We start from the raw sequence: 22,694 nt of genomic DNA, 5'->3' as shown, positions 1-22,694 counted from the left end.
AAGTTTCATGAATCAGATCCATAAACTTTCAAAGTTATGATGGGAATTCAACAGATATCCCCAATTCGGCCAAAGTTCATTGACCCTAAATGACCTTTGACCTTGATCATGTGACCTGAAACTTGCACAAAATGTTCAGTGATGCTTGATTACTATTATGTCCAAGTTTCATGAATCAGATCCATAAACTTTCAAAGTTATGATGGGAATTTAACAGATATCCCCAATTCGTCCAAAGTTCATTGACCCTAAATGACCTTTGACCTTGGTCATGTGACGTGAAACTCATGCAGGATGTTCATTGATACTTGATTAACCTTATGTCCAAGTTTCATGAACTAGGTCCATATATTTTCTAAGTTATGATGACATTTCAAAAACTTAACCTCAGGTTAAGATTTCAATGTTGGTTCCTCCAACATGGTCTAAGTTCATTGACCCTAAATGACCTTTGACCTTGGTCATGTGACATGAAACTCTAATAGGATGTTCAGTAATACTTGATTAACCTTATGGCCAAGTTTCATGAACTAGATCCATATACTTTCTAAGTTATGATGTCATTTCAAAAACTTAACCTCAGGTTAAGATTTGATGTTGACGCCGCCGCCGTCGGAAAAGCGGCGCCTATAGTCTCACTTTGCTTCGCAGGTGAGACAATAAAACCCTTGGGACTGGTTTAAGTTTGAGTAAAAATAGAAAAAAATGAAAAAATAAAATCAACAGCAGTATGAGAAACTTTGGTCAAACAATAAAAAGTTTAATATCATCTGAGTGTCCAGGGGCCCATTGCAGAAAGAGTTGCAATCCATCGCAACTCTAAAGGCAACTTGAATTTCAACCAATTAACAGCGCGCATTTGGGACTTGCGATTGATTTTTAACTTGCCTTTACACGCAACTTTTTCTGCAACGGACCTCAGAACACTATGCTACATGGAGATCCCCCTGAAGATGTGTAATGTCATCATGTCACACCAAGAAAGCTCTTTGGTCACACATAAACAACTCTCCTTCCTTGTTGGTCAAATTGCAATTGACTATCGATATTTCTTGCAACACCCTCAGTCTGAACAGTGTCTAATAGCATTTCTTGCCCACATCCCATCTCCTTGACTGATAAAGAAGTTCTTTTTTGCTCCCGATGGGAAGGGGATATCCTAATAAGATAACATCTGAATTGATGTGGGGGAAAGAATCAATTTTGGCTCGTCTCTTCAAGTTTCTATATCGATCCGTCAATGGCAGTCTCCTAGCATATTCCTATCGTCATAAATGTTGTTATCATGCCAATGGAATAGGCTAGAATCGTCTTTGAATTTCAAAAGTCATTCTAGTAAGATTGAGACTGCAACTAGTAGGTTGTACTGTGTAAGGTCTTTGAGTATGAGCTTTTTCATATAATGGTAATCTCTCTCATGGTAGGGAAGCAATAAGCCTGTTCGTAGTTCCTTTCTGCGCATGATCAAAAGATTCTACGCATGATCAGGAGAAGGTCATTTGTACTAAAATGACATGGTGCTTTAAAATCTAATGAGATAAGCACCAACTTTGATATCTTGATTATTCATACATTCTTTTGAATTGTCGTTTTCATTTATATCCACAAAAAACAACAATGCTTCCACGAACGACTGGTATTTCAGTTTGCAAAGTACATTGTGCAAGATGCTAAGATATGCATTCAAAGTAGAAATGCAACAAATGCCTTCATTAAGTGTTCATTTGTGTGCTATTCTAGTCACCTGGTCTATTCAATTTCTTCATCCTGCTATGTAAGGCAAGTTTATGTAATATCTTGTTTGAAATCTGCCTATCATGATGAAAGAAATGAAAGGTCATTTGACCAAAATTGTCCATGAAGTAACTACGAACTGGTCCATTTTGAATAGCGTTTGAAAATCTAAAATGCACTACAATACTTTGACACCAGTTCGCTGCCAGACGATCCTCCCCAAACCCAATAGTTCAGTTGTACTGAGTAGGGCTGTGTACATGTACGAACACATTGAGAAGGCAGAAAATCTGTGTGGATATTTCATACATACTGTTGCCTACATGGAAGCAATTGTGAGTGAATTATATTTGACAATTGTATTAAATGTATAGCCCCCATCCCCTCCAAATCCTATTGAAAAATGAAAAATAATGCAAATAAAATGCCTGACCAAATCAAATCTCTGTCTAGATCTACATGTACATGTATGTTCATATCTATCAGTGCACATACATGTACATATACAAGATCTATGTCACTCAACACTGATCCTTTCCTTCTTTGATTAATATACAGAAGATTATCAAAAAAGTATTTTTGCAAAACTTTATATTTCTACAAATCCTTTTTTCATCAAATAACCTGGTTTAGACATGTACAGTACACCACAAATCTCCTGTTCAAAGTTATTAACATCCATCATTGGATGACTATTGATCACCCCATCACTTGTATACCATCCCTAGCCCTTCATGACTCTGACTCTCAAATTGGCCACGGCAGACCGGGAGCCGCGAATTGGCACGTTACCCCCTGCATTGATTGGAACTGAATGAAGCTCTTGACGAGTGCCATCAGCTGACTAGGCAGTTGTACCCCCTGCTCTCATCATTCGCATTGTGTACTGACCTTGTGCAATTCTGGTCATGAGCTCCGATATGTTGTGTGGTTTCAGGCTAATTCCCTTGAACATGGACGATCAATGGAAACCTCCCCCATTTTCCCCATGCTACCACGAGATGTATCTAGCATCATTTCTTTGAGGTTAGTACTGTACATGGGCGATTCCACACTAGAACTTCAAATATATCATAAATTTCAACATGCTTTCAATAAGTCATAAGTAGTGTCATATTTTACTATGATACCTAAATTTTATGAAAATTATGAGTTTTAACCAAAAGTGAAGACAGATATAGTTTTGATTGGGGGGAACAATGGAATTTTAAATTTCAATAATTTTGCTCATTGAATAGTCAAGTGCAAATACCGCCTGAAACAATTATTTGCAAAGCAAGAGAAGATTGAAAATATTGCAGGTCAATATAATAATATATCATTGATGGTTCCAAATAATATCTACAATATTTTCATGATCCATAATAGGGGCAGCCCTGATTTTTCCGAACCTATTTTTGGCAATGTCCCGTACGACAAATGACAATGCAAAAGTTTTTCCAACAATTTTATTTTTGATGATGCAATTTCATAAAATCAGTTTCTCTTTGTTTGACCCATGGGTGATCGATTCCCATAAGGATCTAATTACCGCCCTTCATTTTTCAATTATTGTCCTATTAAAAGTTGTCCCGTACGACACACGCTGTGTCGTACAGGACATGTCCCATACGACACACAATATAATAATGCATTTAATTGCAGGGTTTGGATTCAGAAACCATAAATAGTAGGCATAATTAAATTCATTTAGTTGATTTTACATACATGTAAAGTGAACTGAAAAAGTACTGTTTATTTCCATAGAACATGAAATAGGTGATTCTAAACATTTTAATTGATTTTATGTAGGCTTATTCTTTTGTGAATCCCTTCAGCTAAACTGGTGATTTTCACTGATCAGAGCAGGTTAATTTCTTTTCATTGAGCATTATAATTATTTCAACCTAGCCTGGAAGATGACTTCCTCTTGCATGCTAATGTGAAATTATTATAAGATGTAAAAAAAAATACATATCAATCATCATGATCATCCATTTGGACTTACCTTGATGATCACTATTTTTTTATATAAAGTATTGAAACTCCTTACTTTTTTCAAGTTGTAAAAAAAAATTTGGAAAATAAGACTAACCATATGGTTTCATGAAATGCAGATGGGTTTGAAAAAGTAGAACCGCATTTCTTTAGAAAAAAAAATTGTGGAATTACAAGTGACAGTTGTGACATATATCATGTAGATATACATTTTATATAAAAAATTATAACATTTTAGCCCCATAATTTACACAAAGTTTCATTCATTCATTGTTTAAATAGTGTTTGGAAATCATCAATTAATTCCCTAAAATATAACTTCACACAAAACCTCAAGTTTTTCAGCTCGTAAAAATGCTGTGAACACTTGTACATTTCCCATCATGAAAAAAATTATAACATATTGCTCCCAATTGTGTATATTGAGGTTACTTAATTATATTGTCCTGAATGACTACTTATTAAAAGATTTTTTATAAAAAAGGAAAAATTTAGGGGCAATGCTCCTTCTGATTGATAAAAAGTTCATCTTTTTTATTCAGGCTGCCCAGTACAACACGCAAGTGCCTGTACAACACACAAGTGTCCCGTACGACACACAAGTGTCACGTAGGACACACAAGTGTCCCGTACGACACACAAGTGTCCCGTACGACACAGAAGTGTCCTGTACGACACACAATTGTCCCGTACGACACACAATTGTCCCGTACGACACATTATTTTGTTTATGATATATTGACAGAAATATTCAGCTAATAGCGGTTTCTAACCTAATGAATGTCTTAGTTTGATAGGATTATCATTATAATCAGCCAAATAATGTGATTGAAGAAGTCAAAGTGACATAAAGTAAGAAAGTTTGGCTTCAATTTAGAGATGTCCCGTACGACACATTTTGAATGTCCCGTACGCCACAATGTTCTCGAAAATTATGATTTGCTTTATTTATTCATGAATGTTTATTTTGCTTTCTTTTATAAATGTATTTGTTCTTGGGTAATTGAGTGTCAATTTGAGTTCAGCTTTTATGAAATTTGCCCAACTCACAGACTTTTGAGTACAAACTTGAGGTTTCTAGAAAAGCCACTTTTTCTGCGTCCGTACGACACATTACTATTTTAAATCTGTATTATACAGGATGTGAATTCAAGTCATGTTAAGTCTTGGTTTTTCTAACACTCTGGTAGTACTTGATGATCACCTATAGTTACTGGAATATTTTTTGTTTTTTCTTGTCAAAAACTGTCAAATGCTCTCTAAATGTCCCGTACGACACGTATGGAATCACCCACATGTATCTCATGCAGGGGGAGAAGGTGACAGAGAAAAGCTGGTATATGTAGAAGGTAACGATCAATAAATCAAATTGAAAATACATTCATCATCAATCTAATTCTGACAATATAGTCAATAATTACAAGTGTCCATGTGTCCAATAAGGGTGTAAAAATACTCCTACAACTTTTCATTAAGTTGCATTTTGTTTCAGGGACAACTACAGTAACTTTTTGTGTAAACATTTTTAGACACTTGTCTGTCATCACAACATGTGATGTTGCAATGCAGATTCTTTTTATAAAAATACGTCATGTACTGAATCAGAAATCACAGAATGGAATGAGGAAAAATGAATGAAAGATATAGAGAAATGCCAGTAGTTACAGTAAATACTGATTTCATGAGAATGTCTGTAAAACCTGCATGGGGGCCGTTTCATAAAGCTGTTCGTAAGATCAGAGCGACTTTAAGAACGACTGGTGATCCTTTCTTTTGGTAAATGGTATACACTATTGGCGATGGTTAAGCGCTAGGCCCGTTTCGGGTACACGTGTACACGTGTACACGCACGGTCAAGTCAGTGCACGTGTACTAAATTCCATCACCGTGTACACGGTAGCATCTGCATAAACAAGCTCACAGCCTCACATTAAATCTTAGTTCTCAGACACTGCACATGTTTTAATTACTAATATGTCAACATATTTCAATTAATCCAGAGTGAGTTCACTTCCAAAATCACCAATTTAATCCACATTCTTTCTGGAGACTCACGTTTTTGTACTGGTCACGAAATCGGCACGAAATGGGTCTGCTCCGGTCTCAAAAGCTCGAAAGCGTTGCTCAATCACACTCAGAGTCAATTTGAGAACCACCAATTGCGATAGCGATCATCGCTACAACTTACGTGTTATACGCTCGCACACAAGCCTACAAACAAACGCTCTTCAAATTGGCAACATAATAATGAAAATTAATCGATAACTTCAGTTACACTTATTCTGCAGCGATCTGTGCATGCATGTACGGTACAGTATACAAAATGCGCATCCACCGAGCGTCGGCGATAGCAAGGGCCCTGCACTGATTTTCTTTTGCATTCTTTATTAATTTAATGCGCTGCTAAGCCGAGTAAACTTTTAATTTGCACCAATTTTTGTGGATTGATACTTCAAACTTCTCAGGTAAGCTTTAAAACCGTAACTTAGGCTATATAGACCCCTTTTTATGACATATTGATGCGGGTCCGTGTCGACATGAAAACAGAACTCGCACTCACAGTGTTTACAACGTGTACACGTGTACACGACCGAAAAACACGCCGTGTACACGTGCATCAAAAATGGACTTTCAAAACGGGCCTATTAAGCGCGTAAGAAAGATTAACCAGTCGTTCTTAAAGTCGCTCTTATCTTACGAACAGCTTTATGAAACACCCACCAGGCTTAATTGTCAGTATATCATCGAGGATCTAGATCTGGTACAGTCAAACTGAACTTTGTGAAATCTTGAAATCTACGCTGAAAAATATTCACACTGAAGATCACCAACACAGATAAGCGCACGTGGGACAGTGTATTATTATTATTGCTTTGAATGTTGTGCCCGACGCTTGACCCGAATCCTGTGCTTATTTGCTAATTTCTCAGAAATTACACAATTTCTTCCAGAATCCTTTGGCACATATTCTTTATTTATACAAACAGACACTTTGGTGGTCATTTCATTGGATTCTGTACAAACTCATTTTGACATCGTTACCAAAACTGGCATTTACCATTAATCTGATATGATAAAAAAAGCACAGATCATGATTGCAACAATAATTGCAGACTATACTAGAAAGAAAGCAGATGTTTCATTGACATTTCTGGAAATGGATATATTATATCCTCAAGCTCAATTAATACCCCTTTCACAAACCCATCCTCCAATTATCCGCGGATAATTTAATAAAAATTGCATTCACAAACTCTGAAAATAATCTGCACTATTTTTTATGAGCGCCCGACCTGAAAAAGGCGGATAATTGTCATGGCAACTGCACACACCCCCTCCGATGGGGTTGTGTTGGAAAAGGGTGACCTTGTGACCGCACCATGGCAATTATCCGCATTACTGTGGAAATGCGTTCATAAAGTCAAAATCTGGTCCCGATACCGCTATTATGCGGATAAATGCAACATCAAAATAATTCGGATAACTCTGGTCCCGCTCCGATTTTACGACCAAATTATGCGGATATTATCCGCATAATTGGGTTTATGAAAGGGGTATAAGTCTTTAATAGGTCTGAGTTTTAACATGTCAGTAGTCATTAAAACATGAACTGTTTTATATGATATCAACGTGTAAGTTGTGACCTCGTAAACCTATGATTTCTCATGAAAAATGATACTTCCTATAAAAGAGGAAATATGAATTGTATCTTCCGGAAATAACCTTTAATCTCTGCGCACATACAATGCCATAGAGGAAACATATCCCCCTGGACTGTGCACCAGACTATAAAATGGGAATTACTGATATGCTTTTCACACTGCATTTCCTTAACCCCATACTATTTTTTGGTTTCACACTGTCTTCCTAAACCCATACTATTTGCTTAGCCGAGGTTAACGCCTAAACCCTGGCCTATCGCACAGCTCATTAATATTGATGATTTTGCCACACAGAGCGTTATTAACATGCAATTTCGACTTCTGTGATACTGTCTCCGTGCTAGCCCACTTTGTTATACGTAGTGTAAAACCGAAGTGGGAAAAAATTAAACCTAGGAAAATATGTGCAGTGTGAAATGCATGTAAGTGGATATGAGACCAAGTGTTGTGTAGACCAAACAGCAATTAGACCATATTGATAATAGACCAAATGGTTTAAGCCCACGTCTTATTACTACTACTTGCAGACCTGGGGGGCGTTTTATGAAAGGACTTGTCGGACGTTTTATCCGACAAGTCCCAATTTATCCGACAGTCACCATAGGAACAGTGCTTCTCAGCCAATCAAAATCATGGAAAGATGTCAGATCTGACAACTTGCCAGATGAAAATATTGATGAAACGCTCCCCAGGGGGGTGTTTCACAAAGATTTAAGTATGACTTAGGTCGCACTTAAATGTAAACGCGTACATGATATGCAACGCGCAATCTTATTGATCAATACGCAGTAGTGCGCGTCCTCTTGGCATGATCTGACCAATGCTGTCATGCCTTTTATACTGCGCGCAACTAGACACTGTAAGTCATACTTAAATCTTTGTGAAACACTCCCCAGGTGATTAAATAAGGCCCCCGACCCCCCCAAAGAGGGAAAAACAATATTTGCTGTAACCTGACCAACTGTAGTCAAACTGGCTGACTTTTTAATTTATGCAAATCTGACAAAAAATTCAAATTTATTGACAACAGACCCTAATTTTCTTTGTTTTGGCAACACTTTTTTTTTACTGATCAAGATTTAATAGAACATTGTCAATGTAATATTATTGAACATATCTTGAGCAGAGAACTATTAAAAAGAAAAGAAAAAAAAAACCGACCCATTCACCCACCCACCCCCTCTGTTACAGACACAACATTTTATCTAAGCCTAAGCATCAAAATTCATGATATCAAGCAAACATTTAAAAGGCAATCTTACCTCCTTGTGGGTTGTCAAATACTTTCTTGTATAAACTTCTGAAGGATGCACTGAGGTCTTCTATATTGGGGTTTGACTCAAATAATCTCTGATCTCCAGAGTTTGATAAGTGACTATGAGGTGGTGATGCAAACTGAAAAGAGAGATAAATTAGGAATGCATCAAATTTGACATTCAAAGGCAATTTGAATGATACAAAGTCCGGGGGGGGGGGCACTTCCATTGACGAGTGGATACCATGCACGACCATGGGGTCTCGAAAAGCACCCTAAACACGTAATTTCTGTATTCTGAAATTTTTTTTAATTTCTGTATTCTGAAATTTTTTTTAACATGTTTTATTTGGTCGCGCATGGTATCCACTCGTCAATGTAAGTGCCCCCCCCCCGGGTACAAATTACATGATGTAGGTGACCTGAGACGATTTCATTTGTCCAGTTCAACAGCTGAGTACAATGGATTACAATTAATACATGTACGGCTGTGAAACATGTAGGATATTATTTGAAGGTTTAGTAGGTTGAGGTGTTCTACACTGTATTCTATATCATCATCTTTCCAAGAGAGAAAGTGAACTCATTAAAATTCATTTTCCACATACATGAACATGTGCAGGCAAGGTACTCAGGATCAACAAAATGATCAAGTTTACAATTTAGATATACTTGTATATACTTGTTAATGGTAGACCAGGTGGGTGTTTCATAAAGTTGTAAGTTAAGAGCGACTTTACGAAAGACTGGTGATCCTTTCTTACATGCTAAACCATTGCCAATGAACATTTGGTGTATACCATTCACATGTACCACAAGAAAGGATCACCAGTCGTTCTTAAAATCACTTGTAACTTACGAACAGCTCTTAGAAACGGCCTCCAGTACTATACAGATCATTATGTAATGTTGTGATTCACAGGAGCATGTTGCTCAAAATATGCTTGAATATAACTCCTAAAAATTGAACACTTAGAGTTCTACATGTTCTATACACATTTCTGATTGGCTAAAAAGCAACTTGGTGGTCATTTTTTTAAAAGTAGTATTCATAATCCCACAAGCCTGAATTCTTAAAATATTGACACCAAAAGAAAAAAAAAAGCCCTAACCTAAGAAAAATTCTGGGATTTTGGGGGGTACTTCTTGCAAAGTGCTGATGACATTCAATTTTGAGAAAATCAGTACTGCCAATGATCCATCCAACTTTTAATATTACACAGCTGAAGTTTGTACAGTATGTACATGAATTTGTATTGTACGCGCCCCTAAATAATCGCAAGCTAATACGTACATGTACTAAAGCATGCTTAATTAATATTCTCTTCCAGGAACTGACCTTTAGAAGCTTTCTCCATGATCAAATCCCCTGATTGTGTACATGTATCAAGATCAAAAGATCAATGTTCACACAAGAATGCTCTCATTTAACTTTTGATATGCTTGCAAAAAGCCAAAATAAAATCTTTTTTTTTTAAATCCCACTCCCGGTTAAAATGACAAAGATGCATACATTGTAGAGAAATAGGGCCCACAAAAGAACCAGCATAAAAAATTAAAATTTTCCACTAGTTATTTTGTTTGCTACTTATTTCATAATTTTGCCATGATTTCACTCAACCTGGTTACTGGTAAGCAAGGCTCCACATAAACATTTTTTTTTTTGGTGGCCCGATCCGTCCACCAAAATCATCAATTTCATATTTTTGGTGGCCGGCAAACAAATTTTAATGTAGTGGCCCTAAAACAACAGAAAACATTACAATTTATCAAAACTTTGGTAGCTCAACCAGGCAACCAAGTGTTGGTTTTACAGAACTTTAGTGGCTTGACTCGCATTTTGGGTTGCCGCAGGCCACTGCTAATGTCAAGCCCCTGGGGTAAGCATGCTTGCATTGTTGTTAAGATTTGTAGGTTCACTGTTCAGGTTACAATGAATCCAAGTTAATCACACCCAAATTTGTTGCAATAAATACAGACTCTATTTTGAAAGAGAAAAATGACTTTGACTGAGGAGATCCTTTGAAATCCTTCAGGTAATAATAAATTAATACTCTAAAGATCATTTGTAATTTTAACTCTTGGTCACTGTCAACTTTTCCATCAAATGAAAGTTGCAAAAGATCAAAAGTAAATATCATTTGATGTTTCAATAAAAGAAAGATGACTTTTATATTGTTCATTTGTCACAGTAAACTTCAAAGTAAAACCATTACTACAAGTTTACAGAAACCCACGTGAACATAACCAAAAGCGAGAAAACAAAATCTCATCCTACATCAGTAGTACATGCTTATGGGTAGTAAAAGAGGAAGTGTAATTAGACAAGTTAATCTATATTTAACAGAAATGGCTACTGTTCAGATCTGGGTCCCGTAACACAAAGGTTAGCGATTGATCGTACGCTTGATTTCTACGTTGATTGTACATTGTAGTCTATGGAATCAATCATAGAAATGTTCTACGATCATTAAAGTTTTGTGTTACGGGCCCCTGAGCAGGGATTTACTGTACATGTAGAGAGATTGGCTGTCAGAGAAACAACCTTTACCTTACACTTTCACACATTTCATAATGTCTCTTGATAACAGAGGTTGTTCATGAATGTAATTAAAGGGGAAGTCATCTCTGATGTTACACATAAATTCAAGGCTAATGAAATAAAACAAACAAAAAAGCTTTTAAAAAAGTTTGATGAAAATCTAAGAAGAGATGACAAGTTATACACAGAGCTGCCAACCTGAACAAGAACATTTCAGTATTTTTAAAGCTGAAAATCAGGTTTTTGTGAGGAAATCAGTATTTTCGAAGAAATACCATAGGACAACACATAAAACTGAAACTTGAGAAATCAGTATTTTGCATCAAACCATCAGTATTCTTCTCATTTTTCAGTACTAAATACGGAAAATCCGTACTACTTGGCAGCTCTGTATACATGTATAGATTGGTTTTTAAGTTTTATTTTGTGATGTCACTTTCCGGCTCCTCTACCTGCCTAATCCGAGACATTCAAAAACAGGGTGTGAGTGGTCACAAATATTAAAAAAAATCTGAAAAAAAGTTGAAGTGTTGAAAAAGTCTTTTATAGAAAGAGCTCCCATACTTTTTGTACTGAGGAAAGACAAAAATATGCTGAAATTAAGCTGAAAATCAAAAAAAAAAAAATCTGAAATTAGCTCAAAATATGAACTCACACACCCCTGAATAAAAATCTGGCTTTTTATCAAGCATCATTAATTCATTTATCATAAACCATAAGAAATGGCAAGTGATCGAATCTGTGATACACAGTAGTGTAGGCCTATTAAAGTGTACATAGTTGGAGCAGCTTGCAATTGATGTCACAAAATCTATATTTTGACAATGCTCTTCTTTGGTATTTAATGTAGGCCTATTTGCCCCAAATCTTCTTTGCAGAAGTGTGAGAGATCACAAATATTACTGAAAAAAATGAAATTGAAAGAGCTCCCATACTTTTGTATATATAGAAAATCTAATATAAGCTGAAATTCAAAGCAAAATATAGAGCTGCTGGAAAGCTGAAATCTCACCCTCCTGTTTTTGACATACATGTACAGTACACTGCAAACTTCATATCTCTATTTTGTTTCTAATCTTTTATTTAAAACTATTCCATGTCAGGACGGACAAGTTTCCCCTGTAAATTTGTCTTTGAAGAAACCCAAGTGCTTAATCACATTATGTAAACCATCAGTGAGGATTACATGAAGCTTAGGAGGATGAGCATACAAGATCGTGGAAATCGGTGAGCCATTATTCAAATACCGAGATTATTTCACAAAATGTACCAGCTGGACTTTGAGCCTGAAATGTCTGAACAGGCATGAAGCATAAAATATCGGTTGCACCAATGCAAGTTCTGTATGGAGCATATTACTAATTGAAGAAACCTTTCCTGTCCATTTTTACAGTAGTTTACCATTATTTTTACAGATAGATTTAAATATTCAAAAGCCGTGCAACGGTACATTTTGGATGGTACGTCTATGTGTGCAATGGTACGAATGTTTGACATTCAGTCTCCCATTTGCTCGCGTACAACAAGCTATAAAGAAGGCGTTGTACAATAATCCAAACTGCAATACCCTAGTCACACTGGTGGAACGGACCCCAAACTGACCAATGATATGCCATTCAAAATAATGTAATACAGAGCTGCCAAGTAGTACAAATTTTCTGTATTTAGTACTGAACAAGTGAGATTCATGCAAAATACTGATCTCTAAAAGTTACAGTTTTATGTGTTGTCCAATAGCATTTCTTTGAAAATACTATTTTTGTGTGGAGCGTTATGGCCCAGTGGATTAGTCTTCGGACTTTAAAACAGAGAGTCGTGGGTTCGAATCCCAGCCATGGCGTAATTTCCTTCGGCAAGAAATTTATCCACATTGTGTCGCACTCGACCCAGGTGAGGTGAATGGGTACCCGGTATGATTTATTCCTTGAACGCTTTAGCGCCTATTGATATGGTGGCTCAGCTACAGCTGGGGTAATAACATACAAAGTATCAAAGCGCAGTTGAGTATATGCTCATAAAAACTGCGCTATATGAATGGACATATTATTATCATTATTTCATCACCAAAATACTGATTTTCAGCTTTAAAAAAATATGAAATGTTCTATTTATTCAGGTTGGCAGCTCTGTAGCTTTAGTCAAGAATTGATGTTACGTGTGTGACTGGAGCTAAGGTCTTTAAAATTCCCAAAATACTGGTATGTTTTAATAAAATCATTTCAAACTTGGCAAAATGCACGGAATGGTCACAATTCATGGATATTAATAATTCTGTTCAAAATAGATTGGGAAATGTTGTATTAGTTAATCAAATTTTGAACTATTTGCCAGACCCATACAGCATGAAAGTGAAAATAACTCCGTGATCTTCGCCACCCTCTTTGATACACCAAGAATATTGATTTTGGAATAAGTCCATGATAAAGATACAAATCACTGCAATGCGCTAAATGATTCTTTATTGGTTAATTTTAGGAAGGAAATTGTCACTCTAGAATAAATCGGCAATGGAAATGGCTGTTATTTTGCCAAGATATACGCAAAAAGTAGAATTTCTTCCTCCACTTATTAATTTCTCTTCTTAAAAATAAGACAGAACTTGTATAAACTAAAATTATAAAGCCAGGTTCAGCCAAATATATCATCTATCTCTGTGCAAAAGCTCCCATGACCTGCCGGCGCCAATTACTCACCAGTATCATTTCACTTGTCTTTTGGGTTTAACGAAGGCCTACAAGTACATTTTTACTATAATAGTCAATAATATTGTAACCCCGATCGTAACATATTTGAAACTCCCTCAGTCACCATTTAGATATAGCTACTTGTGTAGCAGTGTTGTGCAGCGTTCAGATATTATCAGGCAAAGACCACATAATTTTCATTGAGGCCAAACCAGCTATGGACAACCTCAAGGAAAATTATGTGGTCTTTGCCTTTAATATCCTTGGCCTTGGATGTCTTGAACTTGAAGCCATAGGCCTTGGGCCATTAGCCTTGGGTGGTCAAGCCTTGCACATGCAACACATAACTCTGTGACCCACCTTCTCTATGACATGCTCATTTGACAAAAATGTTACTGTACATTTGTAAAATGCGTAAGACAGCGAGTTGCTGTTGCACAAGCGTATGGAAATATTTTGCCCCCAAAAAAGCTTGTCTGAGTAGTTGTTGCAATGCAAAGCTGCATGATGAAACATGTTGAACTAAAACATGCCCCTAAATTGGTCATTGTTCTACTTTCTCTAAGATAGGAATATATTAGAATATTGGATCTCAGGACAAATTCTCCCCTTAAATGCCCACCAAAAGCACTGAAAATTTTAAAATGGGCAACTGGGGGTACAATAGAGTCCAATTTTATGTAAACTGCAATAAAAAGAAACAAAATTTTGGCAAGTGAGATTTAAATAAAGTAACCTGGGAATAAAAAAATCCTATACTCCCAAACATTAGAACCATCCTCTTCTCTTGCAAACTTTCCATGATTCTGCAAAGACACCATACTCACATGATTATTTGAGAATGCTGGAGTAACTATAACGCTGCCGATACTCCCACCAGAGCTCTCTAAACTCTCTTCAGGACTATAGGGTGACTGACCAGGATGCTGCAAGGGTCAAAGGTCAAATGTAAAGTAAAATGGTCACATATATTTTACAAAGAAATTAATTTTAGAAATTTACAGAAAACCCCTGATTTTGACACCAGAAAGTGGCATACCATAGTAATGATTTAAACATTTTAAGATTTTGAAAATGTCATTCGACATTCTGCAACATTGGGAAGTATCAATTTATATCTCAGCCAAACTTTTATAAAATTCTCAAGTTTCTAATGAACCATGCAAAACTGAATGTGTTTATTGAATTCCCAAGGAAAATAGGGGTTTGCAGAAAAATCATGATGAATGCTGGGTAATCCAGGCTGTTGGTAGTTCATTTCCATGTGTATCAGATTACGCAACTATAATGATAAATAATGATGATAAACATTTAAATTGTACATCTACCGCTTAAATAATTCTAAGTGCTGCATAACAGTGTTATTATACTTCTACGTTCATCCGAAACCCATGTAAAGGTGACATTTTCATCAAAATCTATAGCAAAACAATATTCTGACTGTACATTCTACATGTATTTTGACTGAATATGAAGTGATATTTAGAGTTGTACTAACCCGCCTCTTCTTCCTTAGACTATCATCTTGTGGGTTGTTGTCAATTGCCCAATATGAACCCTGTAACAAAAAAAAGATAATATAATATAAGTTTGAATACAAAATGATAGAATATGCACTAATCATGTACAAAACATTAAAAAATATTTGCACTTTTTACAAAAGAAATAGCACGAGGGTGACATCATCATTTCCCTCATTTTCATACAGACCAGGATGTAATGTACAATGTAAATTGTTTTGTGAAATTAAGCAAAACTTTATGAGGTTAAAACATAGATTTGATTTTGATGAAATATTCAGTGTCTAGGCAAAAACGTTTGTCTTATTTTTCTCCATTTATAAAAAATCTAACTCTGATTTAAATCATATATTAACATGAGCATTTCCATACTACCAAACATGTACATACATGTACATGTATATCTAAAATCCAACAAGATCACTACTACATGTACATGTTTGTGTATGCACGAAGGCTCTCTATTGCGGTTAAAATGGAATCATTTAGCAAATAGAGGGAAGTCCCTCTCTTTATATTTGAACTTCCACCCCCACAAAATTACTTATCACTTGAACTACTTAAATTGTAGAAATAAAGTGCTATGATTCCATGTAATATAATGTTTGGAAAAGGGATTCATACAATCATAGTAAATGTACACTATGTATACATGCCAATATAATGAGATATATGCACTGGGTTGTATCCAATTACCTTTGGAAAATACAGTAATGATAAATGTTTTCAAAACAAGCCTTGATTTTTATTCTTTTTTACTTGAAGGTCAAGTCCACCCTAAGAAAATGCTGACTTGAAAAAAAAAGAAAAAAGATCAAACTAGCATAGTGCTGAAAATTTGATCAAAATCGGATGTAAAATAAGAAAGTTATGACATTTTAAAGTTTCACTTATTTTTCACAAAACAGTAATAATAATGTACAACTAGGTGAGTCAGTTGATGATGCCCATCACTCACTATTTCTTTTGTTTTTATTGTTTGATTTATACAATATTTCATTTTCTATAGATTTGACAATAAGAACCAACTTGACTGAACCATATAGTATTAAACAATGCTAATTCCACATGTTCAGGGGGGAATTAATCGTTGTATCACTTGACACTAAAAAGAAAGTCAGAATATTTCATATTTCATCTATAATAAAATACAAAAGAAATAGTGAGTGGATTATATCATAGTCTCATCATTTGCATACCAGCCAGGATGTGAATATAACTGTTTTGTGAAATTAGAGCAAAATTTTAAAATGTCATGAAATTCATGTAAAACATCTTTCTTATTTTACATCCGATTTGATGAAATTTTCAGTGTTAAGCTTGTTGGATTTTTCTCTTTTTATTCAAATCAACTTTTTGTTGGGGTGGACTTATCCTTTAAAGAACAATTTATAGTTATTTCTATAATTTATTATTTATTCAATATTTCAACATTTACAGAATTGACAATAAGGACCAACCTGACTAAACCATACTAAAATGATAGTAATTCCACATGTTCAGGGGTAAGGGGAAAACATGTAAGAATTTGTTTCACAGGACAATGAGAAATTTGAATACTTCATATTTCAAATATGTGTGTGGGTGACATCATCAGTCCTACATTTGCATACCAACCAGGATGTGCATAAAAAACTTTAAAATGTCAAAACATTTTTATTTTACGCCTGATTTTTATGAAAATTTCAGTGTTGTGCTTGTTGGAGTTTTCTCTTTTATTCAAATTAAATTTTTGTTGGGGTGGATTTCTCCTTTTAGTGGGTTTACTGTATGAGAAAGAGCAATGGTAAGAAGAAAGTAAATGATATGGACTTTAAATTTTGACAAATGAAAACAAAACTGAAATATGAAATAAAAATCAACTTTGATTTATAGTGATTGTATCTCTTCTAAAGTACAGCCAAAGTCCTTTTCTCATAATTTATTAAATTAAAAAAGTACACTGCACTTCTTGTATTGGAAGTAGTAATCACTGAACACATTTTTTTGTTCTCTAAATGATAACAATTTGGATATTTGCTAGAATAAAAAAGAGATCCCACAGATGTGAATCTAACCATTTTTTTTTCTAAAGGTCACTTGTCTGTCCTACATTTGCAGTTTAGAACAGGGAACACTCTTTAATATGAACTGAAACCGAGTGACCTACTTTAAAAGTTTCAGCTTCAATATAATACCATAATATGAATCTGTGCTGCAGTACAGTATGCACAAAAAAAAATGCATGGAAGAAAATCAAACATGGTCTACATGCAGATTAAAACAGACTTGTAGTTGTCCAGGGGGGGGGGGACTCAGTACATGTATATACATGTAATGCATAGTGGGTATGTGCCGCAGAGGGACCCCCATTTTTACACTCAAATTTCTGATCCAAGGCATAGCATTTTTGTCTTATTGAGAAGAAGAACAAAGAAAGCCGCTCCAAAGCATAGCATTTTCTCCTTATCAAGAAAAAAGAAGGAATCAAATCTGAAGCATATTTTCCAATACGCCGTTCCGGCAGCATTGATCTGCTACAACGAGCAATTTTGGTGAAAAGCAGCCGCAGAGCGCTGTCCGACCATCGCCTCTGCACTAGCGCACCAGGCGCCCGTGCCGCCGGGCTAGCTGCATGCACGTATGGCTAATGCCCGTTCCATAGGGATGCATACGCACTCACACGCAGGTAACCCGTTGCAAGGACCCCTGTTTTCACAATCATTTGTAGTTCCGAAGCCCGTTCCGAGGACCCTCCTTTTTACAATAAGCCCGCTCCAAGGCCGCTGTTTTTTAATCTCGCCCGCAGCACATACCTACTACTTTTTTAGTCAAGTATCCCCGGGGGTACATGTACATGTAGTTGTAGGGCAGTTCAATTTAAAGGTATATTGTTTAATAACTTTGTGAGCAGCTGATTTAAAAAATTCTCAAACCAAGATGAAACATGTGTACAAGTGCATGTATTAGAACTAATAAACCCTGAAAACAACCATTATTGACAATGAAAAGCTAAAACTACAAGGCAAACCCTGATTTTGTAAATAGGTGTCTTATAGACACCTAAACAGTACACATAAGTGTATGGGATGAAATTACAATGGTGTTTCCGGTCACTTTATATTTCAATTTTTGAAGCACTAAATACTTTAATTATTTTTTAACGCAATTTTTTCTGGGCTTCATTTTTGTAACATATCACAGACACAGGTGACAAGGGCAAGTCCAAGAAAAGGTCACCCTAGAAGGCAAAATTTCATCTTTAATTTAAGAAGTTATCTTTGGTGGGGTAGGAAAGCCCAAATGTTGAATTTTAAAATTTCATTAAGAAAAATTTGATAATATGCATATTTATGTTAATTTGGGGCACCTAATTTGCATAATTGGTAAAATGGGCGTTACGTATGGGACAATTATAAAAACTCATAGAAAATAAAAAGAAAACTTGTGAGATTTAGTCATAGGTGGGACATGGACCCCCTATTAACATCTTATTACTTTTGGGGAAAAAAATTTGTGTCATCTAATTAATTATGCAAATTAGGTCTTGTCCAAGGATGGAATGTCCCATACGTAACATTTTGACAATGTTTTTTAAAGTTATTTCTCATAATACAATACTTATATCATTGCTTCTCTGGGAAGTTCTAATTTATGAAGTATGAAAATGTTATACCCCAAAAAGTTTCAAAAATAGACTTTTCCTTTTAATTAAAAGTTAATTAAAAAATTGTTACGTATGGGACAACATGTTACGTATGGGACATTTACACACAATGTCAATGGGGAGATTTGTGTACAAAGTGAATGGAGAAAAACAAATTTCAAGAGTGCTCTAAAAAGTGATTATTTACCTTTTCTCAAGTATTTAAAGACTGATCTGTTATGAATACTGACTACTGAAAACAATTAAAGCAAAAAAATTGTGAAAATGGAAAAATATGAATAAAATGAAAAACAATAGAAAAACATAAGAAATTCATGAAACCATGAAAAACAAGAAAAAAAATATTGAAATGGCTAATTTCCTCTTCAGTCATATCAAATATGTCTCAATAGAACATTTTAAAAGACAGAAACTCTTTTGTTATTTCCATATTTTAAATTATTTCAATTTTTTTAATTATGGTGAAAATTGTGTACGTTCTCTATGGGGACAAAATGTCCCATACGTAACTGTCCCATACGTAACATGTCATTAATTTGTTTAATTAGAGTCTGTAATTAGAGGGATTTGGCTTATGACATGAAACTTGTCTTAGATATACTAGAGTATTGTGACTTCTATCACACTAAGTTACAAGTTGTCAAATGAAATACTTTCAGAGAATTCTCAACTTGAAAAAAATGTTTCAAAAGTTGTCTTTTTTCTGCGTCCCATACGTAACAGCCTATCTTTTCTCTCTAAAAGGTCAAGGTCAAGGTCAAATGTCACAATTTTTTGCATGATTATTCTTCTCCTAGATGTCTACCATCATGAGGGTATTCAATCTAATCAAAGTCAATTAACACTATTTTTCAGGTCATTAAAGCCTCTGAAATGTCCCATACGTAACGCGCGCGAATTCTTGGACTTGCCCACAAGTCTGCCCTTTCAGCTCAGATTTTTTTAAAGTCAAACCATTGTTTACCAATCACTTTAATTCAATTCAATTTTATATAATATTAATATCATTATACTAAGCTTCGGAGTCTGGAGATCAACAAAGTTTACAGAACACAAAATTAAAAGAATATATAGCCTACATTAAGACACAGAATTTTAGGTAATGGTACAGTAAATCTTGAAGGCCTCACCAGACCCCAATACATTTGTGTGTGTGTGATAACTGAGATATTTAGTGTGGGGTGGGGTTGTTGACATATTTTTTTCTCTTCTTCCCCATCATCCCCTTTTTTTTCTTTCATTCTTTTTCTGTCAGCTACATGTATTATTGTCATTCAATTTGAAAATTGCAAGTCTTTATGTAAACTACCACTTCCGGTACAAAGTGCAAGGTAAATAGACACTTGTTCAAGAAAAATAAAAGATGCAGTGGTTATAGAATTCTAAGAATTCAACAAAACTTTGGGATTGGGCCCATTAAAGCCTGTATTGTTGATTTTCAGTAATTTCAGAGTTTCGATTCATTGTCAGATGTGTTCAAAATATATGACATACATGTACATGGATATGCATGTACATGTGTACGGTGGTCTGTGGGTAGAATTTACAATATTAAAATTGAAAATCAAAAAGTTGGTTTCCTAAAATCCTCATTTTAAGAAAATATGTAGACCTACTTTTGGACCTAAAGCATGAATGTAGGCTGACTTCAAATTTTACAAGGATACACTTTTGTGTAAAAAAAAGTTTGGAGTGTTAAAATGTTAGTCAATTTAAAAGATAAACACAATTTTACAATATCAAACTTTAAATTTTTTACAGTTTTAATAGACAAGCTTTAAAATGAAATGAGCCCATAGACAAGGAGGCGGAGCCTTGGGAATAAAGAGTGGGTATGCCTAAGTATCAATGAATGCAAAACTCCTCCTTTCATCAATATTAGCATGTGGTATTGTGGTAAAAGGGAAAACAAGTTGAAATATACATTACTTTATATACAAATTACTGAGGAATACAAATGGGAAAGTTTCACACACCTACTCCTGCATTTGTACATACAACCCCAAAACCATTCATAAATCATCACGCCTACATGTATGTACGTACGTACGTAGGTTTACACAAAATGCAAAGTGCAAGCCAAGGCTATGCATGTGAAATGCTAATTGAACTTGATGGTACATGTAATGTACATATACATGTAAATGTAAATGTACATTGTAGTCAGATACTTTTCAAACATTTCTCAAAATTCAATATCATTTCATTTCATTAATTCCACATTAAAACCATTAAAAAATTACAGAGTTACAAATGCAAAGTTGTTACAAGAACTGGGATACTTGCATCAAAATAATATGGCTGTGGCTATTTAAAATCAAAGCTTATTGAGTCTAGCCCTGTAAAGATGGCAAATCATGGTACAGTCAATAAATTGATTATACAATATCATTCACATCTTCAGATGAGAATTATCTTGTCAATAAGCTCATGTACTGCAGAAATAATTGAGATATTTAAATGTTAAAACATTTATGATGGTCACTCCATTACAAAATAATACAATGCGATGTTTCACACACATGTATATATATACAATGTACATGTACATGTGTAACAAACACAATGTTTTTACATGTACATGTACATCCTCCTTTAAACACTGGTACATATTATTTAATCATCGTAGTGGAAATACTGTATAGATCTATGCAAATTACATTAAATTCTGTGTGAGTGTGGACTTATAACAGGTCCTACTTGACAAAGTTAGCGAATCACATTAAATTTCAAGTGTGAAATACACTCTGGAACATTCTCTATTGGTAGTCCACCGTAGAGTATCAGCCCACTTTATTAACTACATGTACATGTACAGAGAGTGGTGTCTCTCTAACTTGTGGTTTTTCTATTAACAAGTTGTTTTCACATGCCTTGAATCACGCTCTTCACAAGGTCAAGGGAACAAAACGCAACAAGAGAGAAATATCTGCTTTGAAAAGCAAATATTGGGCAGCAATCCAGAAATGAACGCATGACATTGCATGTGTTCACTTTGCACTTTCATCCAGTTGACTTTGCCAGTGCCATAATACTAATTTTCTTTACACTATAATTAATGACACAACATTGGAACTTTTTTTTCCAACAGAAATCCATTCTATATGAAGACGCTTCTTGTCGGCCTATTCATTGTCAACTTCGCCATTTACACAAATATTCAAAGCAATGACTCTTGTGAGTGAAACAATGTACGTATTTGCATCAATAGTAATATTTAAAGTAAACAATAACTTGAATACTGTATACTGTACACAAGTGAGAGAAAAGTGACCTTCATGTGAAAATTTATCAATGCAGGAAATGAAAGAAACATGCAGTTCCGGATTTTCCCTATTTATCACTTTTATGTACAAATATTATACAATTTGAATCAATCCTTTTCAGACCGTATCACACTTGTTCAGAATGAAGCAGAATCAACTGGAATGAAGAAAATCAAATTCTGAAGAAAATATAATTAATTGCAAGGGGAGAAAACTCGACCAGTTGGTGGTCAAGCATCAGTCATTTCATTATGGCCAATTCTGCTTGATTCCGGACAAGTGTGATTGGGCCCCAATCGCACTTATTTAAGGCTTGATCACTTTTAAAGAGTTTTGATTAATACTGTCTTACAATGTACATTGTAAAGTATTATTATGTAGGCCACATGGACATATATGGATGTCTCA

The 22,694-nt window shown here is 35.0% G+C and overlaps 1 protein-coding gene across 1 annotated transcript in view; it reads right to left on the bottom strand.

Moving 5' to 3' along the window:
• Window positions 1–22,694, bottom strand: part of LOC121427434 (forkhead box protein J2-like) — a 59,480-nt gene that overhangs the window by 19,428 nt on the left and 17,358 nt on the right. Inside the window, exons 3-5 of the mRNA XM_041623825.1 lie at window positions 15,353–15,412; window positions 14,682–14,780; window positions 8,636–8,768 (exon numbers count right to left, since the gene is read on the bottom strand). Coding sequence (XP_041479759.1) covers window positions 8,636–8,768; window positions 14,682–14,780; window positions 15,353–15,412 — 292 coding nt within the window. The remainder of the gene's footprint in view (window positions 1–8,635; window positions 8,769–14,681; window positions 14,781–15,352; window positions 15,413–22,694) is intronic.

This window comes from Lytechinus variegatus, chromosome 14, assembly GCF_018143015.1.
Source record: "Lytechinus variegatus isolate NC3 chromosome 14, Lvar_3.0, whole genome shotgun sequence".
NCBI classification, from domain to species: domain Eukaryota; kingdom Metazoa; phylum Echinodermata; class Echinoidea; order Temnopleuroida; family Toxopneustidae; genus Lytechinus; species Lytechinus variegatus.
The sequence above is the reverse complement of the archived record's forward strand: the minus strand, read 5'-3'. Positions and strand labels throughout refer to the sequence as shown.